Source organism: Somniosus microcephalus, chromosome 16 (genome assembly GCF_052327205.1).
Source record: "Somniosus microcephalus isolate GS21.2 chromosome 16, FLI_Smic_1.0, whole genome shotgun sequence".
NCBI classification, from domain to species: Eukaryota; Metazoa; Chordata; class Chondrichthyes; order Squaliformes; family Somniosidae; genus Somniosus; species Somniosus microcephalus.
In genome coordinates, this window is record NC_141002.1 from 27106556 (window position 1) to 27124117 (window position 17562).

General features: G+C 49.3%; 1 protein-coding gene across 1 annotated transcript in view; it reads left to right on the forward strand.

Annotated features, from left to right (window-relative positions):
- The first annotated feature begins 1855 nt into the window (after positions 1-1855).
- Positions 1856-17562, forward strand: part of LOC147106030 (sortilin-like) — a 72461-nt gene continuing 56754 nt past the window's right edge. The window contains exons 1-3 of the mRNA XM_086008712.1: positions 1856-1944; positions 3427-3582; positions 9312-9418. Of these exons, the coding sequence (XP_085864838.1) occupies positions 1914-1944; positions 3427-3582; positions 9312-9418 (294 nt within the window). The 5' untranslated portion in view covers positions 1856-1913. The remainder of the gene's footprint in view (positions 1945-3426; positions 3583-9311; positions 9419-17562) is intronic.

A 17562-nucleotide genomic window follows, 5' to 3' on the forward strand; every position in this document is an offset into this window, starting at 1 on the left:
CACCCCATCTCCCCCGGCGCCGCCCACCCCGTCTCCCCCGGCGCCGCCCACACAGTCTCCCCCGGCGCCGCCCACACAGTCTCCCCCGGCGCCGCCCACACAGTCTCCCCCGGCGCCGCCGACACCGTCTCCTGTAGCACTGCCCACACCGTCTCCCCCGGCACTGCCCACACTGCCCACACTGTCTTCCCCCGGCACCGCCGACACCGTCTCCCCCGGCACCGACGACACAGTCTCCCTCGGCACCGCCCACCCCGTCTCCCCCGGCACCGCCCACCCCGTCTCCCCCGGCACCGCCCACCCCGTCTCCCCCGGCACCGCCCACCCCGTCTCCCCCGGCACCGCCCACCCCGTCTCCCCCGGCACCGCCCACACCGTCTCCCCCGGCACCGCCCGCACAGTCTCCCCCCGGCACTGCCGACACTGTCTCCCATGACAGTTGCCTGCACAGCATCTCCCTCACTGAGCAGCTTGTGTCCTGATAATGTGGCTATAACATTTACGTCTGTTGATTTTTCTTTGCCATGAACAATCCTTAAGCTGGCTGTCTCATTGGGAGCACACATGTCTGACAGGGAGCACCTGCTTTCAGCAGCTTTCTTCTCCTCCTGCAGTCTGAATATAGCCTGTGTCTGAAAAATCTGCCAGTGGGGAATAAAACAAACAGATGGTGCTCCCTGCTCATGCTCTCTCTCTCTCTCTCTCTCTCTCTCTCTCCTGCTTTTCCTCTTTCTCCCACTTGCTTGCACGTGTGAGGGCAACATCAAGTTTGATAGCAACCTAAAGATATTCAAAATGAGGACTTCTTCATTAATTGCAGCATGGCCTGTCACATTCACTTATTACTCTTTCCCCAAGAACACAGCACAGTGTCATTGAATTTGATAGATTTCTTACACAAGATTATTGCTGTGATTTATGATTGGCAAAGTAAAATCAGAGAAGAAACATATTAATTTGCGTCGGTTGCACTTCTAACCAATAGAGTCTATTTCGGTCCAAGTTTGTTTTATAGCCATATGCTATCAGTGACGTGTCTGAGGAGTTCCCTCAGCTTTCAGCTCAACAATGCTTTTTTTTTATTCGTTCCTGAGATGTGGGCGTCGCTGGCAAGGCCAGCACTTATTGCCCATCCCTAAAAGCCCTTGAGAAGGTGGTGGTGAGCCTTGTGGTGAATAGAAGAGGACAAGGCAATTTGTAGAGATAAAAAGAAAATCTTTGACTGCTGTGTGCTCCAGGCATTTTCCGCCAGCATCTGAAAGAGAAAATCCAGATTAATGTTTCAGGTGTAAAGTTGCATCAGGTCCGGGGAAGGATCTGCACCCTAAACCTGTCTTTCCAGCTGCTGACAGGCCTCTTGTGTATTTCCAATATTTTCTGTTTATATTTAAGAGACTTTAACTTTGTTCCCCCAGCCCACCGCCCCCCCGCCACCCCCTGCCCCCGCTACCCCTGCCCCCCCCACCCCCCGCGCCACCCCCTCCGCCCCCTTCCGCCGCCCCTCCGCCCGCCCCCCACCCAACCCCACCCCCGCCCCCCGCCAACCCCTGCCCCCCCCCCGCCGCCCCCCCGCCGCCCTCTGCCCGCCCCCCCGCCCTCGCCCCCCCGCCGCCCTCCGCCCACCCCCCCCACCCCCAGCCAACCCCCGCCCACCCCCCGCCCCCCCGCCAGCCCCCACCACCCCCCGCCACCCCCCCGCCCCCCCACCACCAAGTAAATATGCTTTCTGATAATTTAGTAAGGAGTAGAATTGGTGCTGATGTCTTCCTTTTCATACTGATTAAAATGGAATATACAGTATGCGTGTGCACGTGTGTGTGGAGAGGTGTAAGTGGTTATACTTGGTGACATGAATAACCTTACGTAGCTACTCTCTTTTACAGTTTTACTCAATACTGGCAGCAGACGATGAAATGATTTTCATGCATGTGGATGAACCTGGCGGTAAGTTGTGCTTCACTGCAAATGATTTTTTTTTTTAAATGAGCTGAAGAGTGACTATACAAAAGTACTCATTTCATCACATGTGCTTATGTGTCCAGAAAAAAACATGGCCTACCACTGACCTTTTTATGCTGACAGCTGGACTCTATAGTCTCCAAAAAGTTGCATTCACAACTGTTCTAGGTGTAACACTGTGATAAGCCAGATTATTAAACCAAAGGGGCAAAAATCCAATCTACCACAAAGCAGTTACAATTGGCATGATTAGGAATCAATGTGCATGGTATTTAGCTGCCCTGAAGGTGATTATGTGGAGGCCCTGGTTTATCAGAGAGACAAGAAGTAATGAAAGCAAACACAGGGTTAAGTGCTCAATAGAAAACCGAGTTGTTCTTCATTTGTTCAATTACCATATACATATACAAGAATTCTCAGGTGATCTTCCCCCATCTTCTCTGTGTCCCAGGTAGTTTTCCCCTGTACGGTAGGATGACCATATTTGCTAAACTGAATCCGGGGACACACAGGGTGGGAGCACAGCTAAGTAGCCAGGACAGAAAATGTACGTTGCACAGTGTAGTGAGGCAAAACTTTTAAGCAGCCTATATTTTAACAGTTGCACATATACACTACAAGTGCAAAGCAAATGTGTATATAATTACCGTGGATTTGACATCACACTGTTGAAGCACATTTAGACACCATTTATAAATAATACAGCAACATTGTTCAGGAAGGTCCGTTTTCCGTACCCACTGTCTACAATGCTGCAGGCTCTTGCTGACACCTGTCCTTTTTTTCCCGCTGTGCTCGAGCATCAGTGACTGTTTCTTTTTTTCAAAAGTAAACATGTCACATATTAACGGAATCATTGGGCGTAACCGTCACTGACCAACCAATCAGCTTCTGAAGTGAGGCTGGGTCGGGAGCGCAGCCGAATTCGCTGGTGCCGCGTGCCCGTCCCTCAGCGCTCGATTGACGTGGACGCTAACCAATACACCGTCCCTTACACTGCTGAGCCCACCTCAGGGCTGGCTTCCCGACCAGTCGGCGCTCACGTGGGCATGATTGACAGGAGGGCGCCCAGGAAGGTCATGTGTAATCAAGTTAGGGTAAATGATGCAGTGTATATGTGTTGTGCGCCATATTCCAACATGAGAAATTAAAAGTTGGGGTATTCGAGGACGAGATTCTTGATCCAGGAACTCTTCCGGGGGCATTGTTTGCCCGGGGACACAGTACCTCATCTGAGAACTGTCCCCAGAAAACAGGGATGTATGGTCACCCTACTGTATGTTGACAATTCCTATTTGTATGTGGAGGTTGTATTCCTTCCAATAAACTGAGGGAGGCCCCAATGACAGGAATTTTAAGGAGGCCCCATCTGCAGGAAATAATCTAACATTTGCTGTTCAACGGGCACATTTTTAAATGGAGATTTCACACATGACTGCTTAACGTATTGCTTAATATTTCTTTTAGATACTGGGTTTGGTACAATTTACACTTCTGATGATCGGGGAATTCTGTTCTCCAAGTCCCTAGAACATCATTTGTTTTCTGACACAAGCGGTACAACTGATTTCTCAAATGTGACATCACTGCGTGGAGTCTACATCACAAACGTGCTTGATGAAGGTAAAAAAAAATCACGATTTCCTTGTCTGAACGATCAAAGTAAAGCTTGCTTTCTACTCTTCAGCGAGTCTCTCTGTTTGCCAGTATTTTTGCAGCATTATTGAAGGTAACCCTAAAGTGACTGCTTTCAGTATAACGCACTCCAAAATTTATAGCTCTACAAAAATTCACAGACTTTCTGGATTTGAGTCAGTCATTTTACAGTTCATGGACACTTAGCATTTCTCGGATAATGAAAGAAAGAAAGACTTGCTTTTAAATAGCACCTTTCATGACCCGAGGACATCCCAAAGCACTTTACAACAACCCATGAAGTACTTTTGAAGCGTTGTCCCTGTTGTAATGTGGGAAATGTAGCAGCCAATTTGTACATATCAAGACCCCACAAATAGCAATGTAATAATGACCAGTTAATCTGTGTTTTATTTAGTGATGTTGGTTGAGGGATAAATTTTGGCCAGGACACCGGGGAGAACTCCCCTGCTGTTCTTCAAAGTAGTGCCATGGGATCTTTTACGTCCACCTGAGAGGGCAGTTTAATGTCTCATCCAAAAGTCAGCACCTCCAACAGTGCAGCACTTCCTCACTACTGCTGAAGTGTCGGCCTAGATTTTGTGCTCAAGTCTATGGAGTGGGACTTGAACCCACAACCTTCTGACTCAGAGGTGAGAGTGCTACCAACTGAGCCACGACTGATACCTAAAGAGGATAGTGGCCATTATTTTAAATTTCTTCTTGATTTATATATTCCGCTAAAAGGAAAGAACAAACTAAACACTAATGAGACTCCATGGATGAATAAAGCCATAAGGGAACAATTGAGGGCAAGGAAAGAGGCGTACATTAAGTACATAGACAGCAGGGGAGTGCATGATAAGGGAGAATACGAAGAGATTAGGAGAGAAGTCAAAAAAACAATTAGGAAGGCAAAGAGGAACTATGAAATTAAATTACTGTATCAAGGAACATAAAACAAAATAGTAAAACATCAATAAAAAAGGGCCATTAAGGGGTAGACAGGATAATACCACAGGTAACGATAGAGAGATGGCAGAAATATTAAATCATTATTTTGCTTCAGTATTTACCAGGGAGATGGAACAGGCGGACATGACATTGGATGATGAGATTAGTAATGCGATAAGTGCATTTAAAATAAAAGGAGGGGATATATTAAATGAACTAATTAAACTCAAAGAGGATAAAACCCCTGGTCCGGATGGATTGCATCCACACATTTTAAAAGGATCTAGGGAAGAGATAGCAGAAGCATTACTCCACATATTTAATAATTCGTTAGAAAAAGGTGTAGTGCCAGAGGACTGGCAGCTAGCTAATGTAATACTGATATTTAAGAAGGGGGATAGAACATGTCCAGAGAATTATAGACCAGTCAGTTTAACATCGGTGGTAGGAAAAATAATGGAATCCCTACTAAAAGAGAAAACAGAAGTACATCTAGAAACCAAAAACATAGTAATGAATAGTCAGCATGGATTTCAAAAGGGAAAGTCTTGCTTGACCAACCTCATTGAATTTTTTGAAGAGGTAACAGTGAGAGTAGACAATGGTAATGCAGTAGATGTAATTTATCTAGATTTTTAAAGGCCTTCGATAAGGTACCCCAAAGTAGACTGATGAACAAGTTCAGAGAATGCAGAGTCAGGGGACAAGTAGCAGATTGGATAGCTAGCTGGCTTTAAGACCGAAAGCAGTGAGTAGGGGTAAAAGGTGGCATAAGTTGGGTAGTGGTGTTCCACAAGGATCAGTGCTGGGACCACTGTTGTTCACAATTTCCATTAATGATTTAGACTTTGGAATCAAAAACACAATAGCCCAGAAATTCGGGTCGGAGGCTTCCCGCGGGTGCAAGCCTCCGACCTGCACTTACCTAGCGTGCCGGCCGTTGAGCTGTGGGCCTGCGTGGGATTCCGATCCTGGGCCTGCTCCAACTGCTGGCGCACAGTGCTTGCGTATCCCAGGGGCTTAGTTGGTTCGATGCGTCCCCTGGGATCACGTGGGCCATGGAGAGCCAATGGTAGCAGGGAAATGCCCATTCATAAAATTGACAGGAAGAGCTGTCAAAACTATAAATACTATAAGCCCCAAAACATCACTAAAACTTCAAATTATTTATTTTTTTAAATCACATTTTTAAAATAACTATAAATTACATAAAATAACTTTTAAACAATAATTTAAATTTTTGAAAGAATTAATTACATTTTCTAACGGGGCTAAAAATAAACTTACCTTTCTTTAAAGTATTTAAAAATAATAAACCTGTGGAAAAAATGTTTCAATTTTAATTAATTCACCACTTACCTTGTTAAAAGCAGGCCTTGCGCCTGCTTTTTACATGTGTAACTCCTGGAGACTTACTCTCCCAGAGAAACCTGCAAAAAAAACTTAAGTTCCATGCGCACGCGCTGCCTCTCCGGCGCATGCGTTCCACCTCTGAACCCCTTCCTTTAAGGGGACAGAAGTTCCGGTTTCCCGTGCATGCACAGTGCATGCACGAAACTGGCACTTCCGTTGGGCCTACGGGTGAGTACCCCGTGCGTGCTCACCCGTGGAGACCCGAATTTCTGGGCCAATTTCTAAATTTGCGGATGACACCAAATTGGGGGGGAGGGGGGATAGTCAATACTGAGGAGGACTGCAACAAATTACAAGAGGACATTAATAAACTTGCAGAATGGGAATATAATTGTCAAATGAAGTTCAACACAGATAAATCTGAGGTATTACATATTGGGCTAGAAATTCAGTTAGGGGCGCCCAGCTCGCCTGGGCGCCGGAATTACCGCTGCGCGCGGAGCCACTTGCGCCAGCGGGAAATTCAGTTTCAGCGCCCCAAGTGGAAGCCGGCCGCTAAACAAGGGTTTCGGCGCCCCGCTTGGGGCGCTGAAACTGAATATCGGCGTGTAAAGTGCCGCAGCGCCACCCGCTGCGGCACGGCAGCCTGCGGTACTGCAGGCCTTCCTCTCATTCTTAAGGGGGAGGTGCTTGCAACAGCGCGATCCGCGCTCGCGAGTGCCGGCAAATGAGCCCGGCACCAAGGAGAAGTGCCGGGCTCTCTGGAAACAGCCGGCAATGCCGCGGGGGGGTGGGTGTAGGAGGCCGGGGAAGGAGGTGCGGGCAGGCGGCCGCCGAAAAAGCAGCCGGCCGCACCTCCACCTTAACTCGCCCCACTACCGGCACAGGTAGGCCCCGTGTACCGGTCGCTGTTTGCGGCCGGCGCGGAGGAGGCGGCAGCAACCAAATATGGCCAGTGGGGCGATAGCGGGGCGCTGCGCACACCGATGACATCGGTGGCGGCGCAGCGCTAATGGCTAATGCCGCCATTAGCGCCCCGCTAAATATTGCGGTAGGTTTGCACAGTGGCGCAAAAGCCCTCTTTGGGCGCAAACTGGTGGCGCAGGCCACTGAATTTCTAGGCCATTGGTAGGAAGAATAAGGAGATCACTTATTACTTGGAGGGTGCGAGTCTAGGTGAGGTAGAGGAACAAAGGGATCTCGGGATACAAATGCACAAATCACTCAAAGTTGCGACACATGTTAGCAAGGCCATAAAAAAGCCAACCAAGCACTCGGGTTTATTTCTAGAGGTTTAGAATTGAAAAGTAGGGAAGTTATGCTAAACCTGTATTGAACCTTGGTTAGACCACACTTCGAGTACTGCGTACATTCTGGTCGCCATATTATAAAAAGGATATAGAGGTACTGGAAAGGAGACTTACAAGAACGATACCAGAAATGCGAGGGTATACATATCAGGAAAGGATGAACAGGCTGGGTCTCTTTTCTCTTGAAAAAAGAAGGCTGAGGGGTGACCTAATAGAGGTCTTTAAAATTATGAAATGTTTTGATAGAGTGGATCCAGAGAGAATGCTTCCACTTGTGGGGAAGAACATAACTAGAGGCCATCAATATAAGATAGTCACCAAGAAATCCAATAGGGAATTCAGAAGAAACTTCTTTACCCAAAGATTGGTGAGAATGTGGAACTCGCAACACAGGGAGTGGTTGAAGCGAATAGTATAGATGCATTTAAGGGGAGGCTGGACAAGCATATGAGGGAGAAGGGAATAGAGGGTTATGCTGATAGAGTTAGATGAGGAAAGACGGGAGGAGGCTCGAGTAGAGCATAAACGCCGGCATGGACTGGTTGGGCCGAATGGCCTGTTTCTGTGTCGTATATCCTATTGTAATATGTAAGGGTAGATTTTAATAATTTACACTCCTGCTTTGGAGCAAAGAGCGCAATTGCATAAAATCTTCTCTACCATGTTGTAAATGCTCACATGCAGTGGATACTCAATTATCTACACTTCAACTAGCTGCACTCTCAACTATCCACAGAGTTTTCCAATGGGAGTCGGGACCTTGTTTTGCATAATCCGGGTGAAATGCATTTGCATCATCACAGACTCTAGTGCCTGAATATTTGCGGGGGTTATCCATTGGGAGATCGAATGAGTTCCCAGAAAAATGGCGTAAATGGCTGAAAACGGCAAGTTACACTGCTTCTCTAAGACCATATTCCAGCAAACCCTTGTATGCCCCAGTCACTCTCCAATGATCCCACTGCCCAGCACTCCCCGTACCCAAAACTCCTTGACATCCCATAATAGTCTAATATCTCCGTCTCCAGATTTTTCCCTTCAGTGCTCCCTTGAATCTCTGAGTGACCCCAAGCACCAGCCCCATCACTCTGTGGCGCCAGGCGTGACACCCCTCATGAATACTACCAGATCCCTGCCACTCCCAATTCCTACCAGCCCCAAACACAAATCCACTGAGTGGTCCCTGACCCCAGTGTTCCAACAGCCATCCCCCATAATGGGTCCCAGGTTTTTCCCCTTACTCACACTCTCACCAAGGCCTCGGCCTCGGCCTCTTATGCCCACTACCTCCCATGGTCCAATCGCAGAGACATTGTAGACAACCAGAAGAACGCAGCGACCAAGGAGAAGGGAGTATAGAAAGGGCGACACATAAACACTAAGAAAGAACTGGATAGTCGTACACACACCACAGTAAGAAAAGTATCTGCCAGCCACAGAGACAAGGGGAGAGGAGAGAGGAAGACAAAGAGAGGGAAAGCAACAAAGAAACAATTAGAAAGAAAGAACTTGCATTTATATAGCACCTTCCATGTCCTCAAGATGTCTCAAAGTGCTTCATAGCCAATGAATTACTTTGAAGTGCTATGTAAACGAACACATCAACCAATTTGTATACAGCAAGGTTCCACAAACAGTAAATTAAATAAGTGATTAGTTAATCTGTTTCTGTAGTGCTGGTTGAGGGAGAGCTACCCACTTTTTTAAATAGTACCAAGAGATTAGTGGGAAAGAAACCGAGATCCAGTTACAAGAGGAAAGAAAAATTGGCCTTGAAGTTCATTGTTGCCTAAGTGTCCAATATAGCAGGTGGCATGGACGCGCACACATTCCGTGCCAGGAGTGCGCTGCCCGCTATATTGGTAAAGGCTCTTGCATAGGCATCCAGGGTCAGTGCCTGAAACAGGTGTTAGACCCTTTGCATATGCCAATAGGGGGCCTAACTCCTGTTTCAGGCCCCCTTTAGTAAGTCCGTTAGGGACTTGTTAGTATAACACTCCTTATTATCATTATAAAATAGCATGTTCTCTCAACTCATCATGAGCCATATCATGGAGGAGCTACTAGTGTTTAATAATCTTTCTTTCAACACATTTGTAGATAACAACATTCAATCAGTGATTACATTTGACAGTGGAGGAGAGTGGAAACCTTTGAAAAAGCCAGATAATACTCACTGCGATACAACAGCCAAGGATTCACAAATGGTCAGTAGAAAAATTTGCTCTTTAAAAGAATCCTTTCCAGTAGTGCTTCATTGGGGTTTCAGTTGGGTTTGGTCGCCCTGAAAGAGGAACCGAGGGAGTGGGGCTGCAGTTGTGCCGCTCCCCTCCTCTCCCAGCCCGTTTGTCTAAAATCAGGACGTGCAGCTCCCCGTGCACAGCCACTAGCGACCCACTGCCAAAAGACCGCTGCGACAGACTGGGCCCGACCTTGCAGCGCCCACCCACTGCCCGACTAACCTCAGTCCTCAATTACCGGTGATGTGCAGCACTGAAAGCTGCACAGCTCCACAGTTGCTGTGCCTCTACTGACCCGCTATGTTCCAATACTTAAGCACGACATCAGGACCACGCATGACTTGCCCACCAGGGGCGCGTCACGGAGGATTCCTACATGTTGCAAACACGCAGCACAGCACACACTGAGCCAGATGAAACTGTTCCACTGGGCCATATGTTCCACACCCCTGATGTAGATGGTATTTGATGCCATTTGTGGAAATACCTGCTTTCTCCCGAACAGTCTCAATGTCTGACTCAGTCCAGAGAAAACAAAGTTCTCCTCTTACCCAGGGATAATCCTGTCATTTGCTATTTGGCCCCCTCACTGGCACTAACAGAACTTTATACAACCAACAAAAGTCTCCTCTTCAAGTCAAAAGAAATCTGAAAGAGAGACTTTTGTGATCTTTCCTGTGCTCGCGTCCCAATAAAGTTGTCGAATATCTGGACTGTCCTCCTGCTGCACTAACAACTCAGGGTGCTGTTTATTGTCTGTCCCTAGTTACCCTCGAGAAGGTGGTGGTGCACTGGTGAGCCTTCTTGAACTGATGCAATCTGTGTGGTGAATGTGCTCCCAAAATGCTGTTGGGTGGTAGGGAGTTCCAGGTTTTTGCCCCAGAAGAATGTGTGTGTGTGTGTGTGTATTTACTTCCCTCTTCCTTGCTTCTCTTTAAGTTCCTTCCCCATGCTGCCCACCATTCCATGACTGAGTAGAGAGGCAGAATCTGTAACTAGCTGCTCAGAGCAGTGCCGGCTCATTCACTCTTTCTGATTTCTATTCCCCTCCAAACCCCAGCCCCCTCCAGGCCTGGAAGTACTTTGCTTCTACTTGTTGCCTTTGCACAAGTGCCCATATCCAATGAGGAATTACTCATGTGCGGAATGGCCAATGTGAGCTGCCTCCTTCCATTCCATGGTGCAGTACGTCGGTGCATTAGCACATTGTGCCATCAGGCCTCCCAAAATAAATAGACAGAGCAACGTAATACTGTAGGAATGGTCTCATTCCTATCAAGAGACTGAGGTCGACTCAGGCGATCAATCAAAAGAAGTTTAATGTAAAACTAACAGTTTAACAGACAAATGCAAGAGAACTACGGATACAGGTCTTTACAGTTCGAAGGCTCCACGAGGACTGCTCGGGTGGTCGCGTGGACGGCGTCATGACGTCATCACGTTTTTCCCACCGTTGGAGGATCACGTGATTAACGGCATGGCGTCATCGCATTTGCCCGCGCTCTTAAAGGGACCGCGCTCTGTACATGCAAACGGTATATACAAAGATACAGGTTCAGGCTGTAGCTAACAGATTGTTAAAGGGAATTATGTACAGTTGTTCAGAGTCCCTTAGTGGCTCTGCCACAATGCGAGATTTGCCAAGTGACTCACATTATTGAGCGGCAGTCACTCGTTTTGGTTTACAAGTGCAACACATTTTGATGTTTGTCATCTCAAAAATAAACACGGCTCCTTCTATTTAAAATGGCTTTGCAATCTCTGTCACTTTTGCTGATCACCCATAAATATCACTCCGATCATTTCCTTGATGTTGACAGCTTTGATGCACAAATGACTGCAGGAACAAAAGGCAAAATGCAACATTGCTCAGATTTCCTAACTCCTGTTCCCTTTAAGCCATTTAGCTTTACACACTCTCCATTTCCTTATTTCCTATATCTCAGTGCAAAACAATGACTGTAATGGACTAACCATTTAAAAAAAAAAAATCTCCCTCCTCTGCTCTAAAATCTGCCCAACCTTCAACACCAATTAAGGATGTTTAGAACTTCTAATTCTGAACAAGATTTCCTCAGCCGCTGTTCACTGTTACACATGTCTGTTGCTATGGTTGCAGTGTGCTGAAGGAAAGCAGCACAATGAATGCATTGTTTCACTTTCTCCAGCAAACTGAGACAGGGGCTAAAAAAATCAATAGTTCTGGTATAAACTGCAGCCACATTTGGCATGAACATAATCATCCTTGCACTGATGGAGCACAGTTTTGTTTAAAGGGCAAAATCTTTTATGTAGATGCTAATTTATGCCTCCTGCCAAGTTCACTAACAATACTCATCTGGTGGCCATCTCAGTGTTCAAATCTACGCCTGGCCCATCTCTATTTACATACAATTTGTTGAATGTTTGTGGGAGCTAGGAAAGAAAAGTGTGCTGAAGAATGTGCTAATTAATCAATTAATGAGAGCCCAGGGTGAGTACTCTTTTTTGAAAGTACTCCTGTACTCTTTATTCAAAAGTTGCCTTGCTGAATATATAGTCTTGTAGGAATTAACGAATTCCTACAAATAACGGAAATCGACACAAGAGAACAATCAAACAGGTCTTTACTCAACGGAGATGCCACGAGGACTGCCTGAGTAGTCCCGTGGTTTGCGACGTGACGTCATCGCGTTTGCCCGCGTTTTCCCGTGCTCTTAAAGGGGCCACGCCCCGTACATGCAAACTCTATATACAAAACACAGTAATGCCTAACACAATGGTACAGGTTTAGGCTGGTGTTAGAACATCGTTAAAGAGAATTATATACAGTTAGCCAGAGTCATTCAGTGGTTCTGCCACATGCGCCCCCCCAGAATTCGCTTTAACGGACAAAGTCAAATGGTGAGGGGGTCTGATGAGCCTGTCAGAACGACTCCTGTACTCTCGAGGCGGAGGCTGCAGGGCAGCTGGCGGGCGATCACACTTGGTCTGCCGTAACGACGATGAGTGGCCGACCCCGTCTCGCCGGTTGTGCTGTCTCGACGGGGCGGTCGAGGTCCAAATGTGCTGGCTTTAAGCGGCCGACCGAAATGTGGTCCGGTTTACCACCGACATCTACCGTGAAGGTTTTGTCCCCTGCTTCCAACACGCGGAAGGGACCGATATATGGGGCCTTGAGCGGATCCCTATGTGCGTCATGGCGAATAAAAACGTATTCAGCCTTGTGAAGCTCCGTGGGAACGTGTGACCTCTGCAGCCCGTGGTGCGAAGTGGGCACCGGTGCGAAACATCTGGCCGCCTCTTGGTGACTAGCAAGCTGGGCAGACGCGGACCAGGGCTCCGTCAATGTTGGTAGGAAGTCCCCTGGGACTCGCAGCGGCTGACCGTACACAAGCTCCGCTGATGAAGAGTGAAGGTCTTCTTTGGGGGCCGTGCGAAGGCCCAACAGGACCCACGGTAGCTTGTCTGCCCATCCAGCATCCTGGAGGCTGGCCCTCAGGGCGGCTTTCATTGACCGGTGGAAGCGTTCGCAGAGGCCATTCGCCTGTGGGTGGTAGGCTGTGGTGTGGTGTAATTTGACATGAGTCCTTGGGCCACTGTATTCCAGAGTTTGGAGGAAAACTGCGGTCCCCTGTCTGACGAAATATCTGCGGGCACTCCGAAACGGGTGATCCAGGAGGAAATGAACGCCCTGGCCACGTGCGCCGAAGTACTGGATGACAGGGGGACCGCCTCTGGCCATCTGGTGGTGCGGTCAACCATGGTCAGGATGTGTGAAAAACCATGGGAGGGTGGGAGTGGTCCTACCAGGTCCACGTTGACATGGTCAAAACGTCGCTCCGGAACTGTGAAGGTGGCCAATGGAGCTTTGATGTGGCGCTGTACCTTGGCCTTTTGGCAGACCACGCAGGTGTTGGCCCAGTCGCGGACATCTTTATGCATGCCTTGCCATACAAATTTCGCTGACATCAGTTTCTGAAAGGCCTTCATTCCAGGGTATGACAACCCATGTATGGCGTCGAACACTTTGCGGCGCCAGACGACCGGCACGACAGGGCGAGGATCCTGTACGGAGACGTCACACAACAGCGTGGTACCTGCCGAATGGAACTTGACGTCGGCCAACTGGAGGTCAGTGATGGCCGTTCTGTAAGCTTGGACTTCCGGGTCTGAGGCTTGGTCCGCTGCCATGAGGGCGTAGTCGATGCCCAAATGAACCGTATTGACGATCGCGCGGGAGAGGCAGCCTGCCACCAGGTTGTCCTTACCGTCCACGTGCCGTATATCTGTGGTGAATTCGGATATGTAGGTCAGTTGATGCTGCTGTCGGGCTGACCACGGTTCGGCGGTCTTGGACATTGCAAAGGTCAGCGGCTTATGGTCCACAAAGGCGGTGAAAGGACGTCCTTCCAGAAGGAACCAAAAATGGCAGATGGCCAGAAAAAGGGCGAGCAACTCCCGGTCGAATGTGCAGTATGCTCTCTCGTTCTGCCGTAGTTGACGGCTGAAGAATGCCGACGGCTGAAGAATGCCAACGGCTGCCACGTCCCGTTCACCCACTGCTGTTGCACGGCACCGACTGTGTAGTCCGACGCGTCGGTGAGGGCGATGGTGGCCTCCTGGCAGCGGGTGCGCCAGCATAGTCGCGTTGGCTAAGGCACTTTTGGTGTCGGCAAACGCTCGGGCCATGTCATCCGTCCAGTCTACCAGATTCTTGCCAGTCTTGCCCTTGAGGGCCTCGTATAGGGGCTGCATGAGTAGTGCCACCTTGGGCACGAAACGGTGGTAAAAGTTTACCATGCCTAGGAATTCCTGCAGGGCCTTTATGTTCTGCGGGCGTGGAAAGGATGTCACTGCCTCTACCTTCGAAGGTAATGGAACCGCTCCCTCTGAGGTGATGCAATGCCCCAGGAAGTCAATTTGGTGCAGGCCAAACTGACACTTGGCCGGGTTGATAATCAGGCCGTGTTGGCTGAGACGTCAAAAAAAGGTGCGTAGGTGACAGGTACGTTCTTCCTTAGTAGGCCTGGCAAATAGAATGTCATCCAGGTAGACGAAGAGGAACTTGAGGTGCCACAGCACGGAGTCCATCAGGCGTTGGAAAGCCTGGGCGGCGTTCTTTAACCCAAACGGCATTCGTAAAAACTCAAAGAGGCCGAATGGGGTGATGACTGCGGTCTTCTGGACATCTTGTGGATGAACTGGGACCTGGTGGTAGCCCTGGACGAGGTCAACTTTAGAGAACACGGTGTTCCCTGCCAAATGGGCAGAGAAATACTGGATATGGGGGATCGGATACCGATCGGGAGTGGTGGCGTCGATAGTCGCCGCATGGCCGCCATCCACCGCCAGGCTTCGGGACGATATGGAGGGGTGAAGACCAGGGACTATTCGACCGGCGAATAATCCCTAACCGTTCCATGGTTGCGAACGCCGCCTTTGCGACCGCCAGCTTGCCAGGTTCCAGGTGCTGGGCCCGCGCGTAGACCGGGGGGCCGTTGGTGGTGATGTGGTGTTCCACACCATGTTTCGTGGCTGTGGAGGAGAACGTGGGTCTTGTCAGGTCGGGGAATTCGTGAGCAGGCGAGCAAACTCATCAGGAGTCGGGAACGCACAGGAGACGGTGCGTGATGTAGTGTTACTGCGGTAACACGGAAGAGAATTAAAAGTTGTTGCATTGATCAGCCGCCGGTTCCTGACGTCAACCAGGAGGCTGTTGGTGCACAGGAAATCCACGCCGAGGAGGGGCTGGGAAACTTTGGCCGTAACAAACTCCTAGTGAAAACGTTGCCCCCCGAGGCACACCGCCACTCGCCGTCTGCCGAAGGCCCGAATTGCTCCGCCATTGGCGGCTTCAAGGGTGGGGCCGTGATTCCCCGTCTGCACATCAAGGGCGGACGCGGGTAAAATGCTGCACTGCGCTCCGGTGCCGCACAGCAAACGACGACCGGAGAGAGTATCGGTGATGAACAGCAATTTTCCCGCGTTGCCGATCGCCATCGCGGCCGCGGGGTGCCCGTTAGACCCGTTCCTCGGCGGTCGCAGTGTCAGTTGTTTTTTTGGGGGAAAACTGCAGGCAGGGCGGCAACGCTTCGCCTTCGAGCCGAACTGCACGTGGTAGAAACACAGTCCAGCAGGCTGACGAGCTGGGGCGGCGTCTGCGGGGGATGGGTGCCTCGTGGCGGTGCAGTGCTGCCGAGTTACAGCAAACATTTTGTCAGCCTCCGCAGCGAGTGTTGCGCAGTCTTCAACTTCAGACCTGGCCAGGGCAGCTTGTACCTGTTTAGACAGTTGGCTGAGGAAAATCTCGCGGAATAGGAAACATTCCCGTTCTGAGCCCAGGAGTGTGAGCATTTGGCTCATCAACTCTGAAGACTTGGAGTCCCTGAGCCCGGGCAGAGTGAGTAATCGACGGGCGCGCTCCGATTTCGTGAGCCCGAAAACCTGCAGTAACCGCGCTTTGAGGGTTTCATGCTTGCGCTCCGTTGGGGTGTTTTTGAGGAAGCTGACGATCCGAGAGGTGGTAGAGCTGTCGAGTGCGGAGACCACATAAAGATACTTGGTCTGATCCGCATCGATGTTCCTCGGGGCAAACTGGGCCTCGACCTGAATAAACCACGAGGGCGCTCGCTGCTCCCAGAACTGCGGTAGCTTCAGCAAAACGGCGTTTGCTTTTATGCTGTGCTCTTCTTTTGTGAAAACATTCACAAAAACGGGGTCACCAATGTAGGAATTAACGAATTCCTACGAATAACGGAGATCGACACAAGAGAACAATCAAACAGGTCTTTACTCAACGGAGATGCCACGAGGACTGCCTGGGCAGTCCCGTGGTTTGCGACGTGACGTCATCGCGTTTGCCCGCGCTCTTAAAGGGGTCACGCCCCGTACATGCAAACTCTATATACAAAACACAGTAATGCCTAACACAATGGTACAGGTTTAGGCTGGTGTTAGAACATCGTTAAAGAGAATTATATACAGTTAGCCAGAGTCATTCAGTGGTTCTGCCACAGTCTGATAGTTATTTAAAAAAAGACATGCAAGCCTTGAGCAAGATTGTGTGTTGTGCAAGAAATGTCTTTGTGTAGCATTTGTGATGCAGTTGCATTTTGTCACTATGCAAATAAATCTGTCCAATTTGCTTCACTCATTTTCGACACTGTGTCCATTTTGTTGTATACCACGAAAAGAAAGGGCAGTGGCAGCTCACTCAGGTTCCATTTTACTAATTTTACCTCACTGTGCAATATTGCGTGCTGCCCCACAGCGACATTATCCGCAGATATGGTGCCGGGCTCCATATGTACGCTGACGATACCCGACTCTCCCGCTCCACCACCTCGCTCAACCCATCCACTGCCTCTGTGTTGTCACATTGCTTGTCTGACATCCAGTCCTGGATGAGCCACAATTTCGTTCAATTAGACATTGGAAAGACCGAAGCCATTGCCTTCATCCACTCCTACAGACTCCATTTCCTCCCCGGCCACTGTCTCGGGCTGAGTCAGACTGTTCACAGCCTCGGCCTCTTATTTGACCCTAAGCTGAGCTTCCAGCCTCTTATCGTCTCCAACACAAAGACCGCCTACTTCCACCTCTGTAACATCGCCTACCTCTGCCCCGGCCTCAGCCCATCTGCTGCTCAAACCCTCACGCATGCTTTTGTCAGCTTCACAGTTGATGATTCCAATGCTATCCTGGCTATCCTCCAATACTCTACCCTCCATGAACTTGAGCTCGTCAAAAGCTCTGTGGCCCATACCCTAACTGGCACCAAGTCCCTCTCAACTGTGTTGCTTGCTGACCTACATCGACTCCCAGTCCACCAATGCCTCAAATTTAAAATTTTCATGTTCATTTCCCTTCATGGCTTTGCCTCTTCCTAAGTCTGTAACTTCCTCCACAACCCTCCGAGAACTCTGCGTTCCTCCAACTCTGGCCTCAGGCATCTTCCACTCCTTTCTCCCCACCATTGGCAGATGTGCTTTCAGCCATCTAGGCCCTAAGCTCTGGAATTCCCTCCCTGAGCCTCTCTGAACATGTCTTGTTTAAGACATGCCTCAAAACCTCTTTGTCAATTTTTGTCTGATTGCGCTCTGTGAAGTGCCTTGGGATGGTGTCCTGTT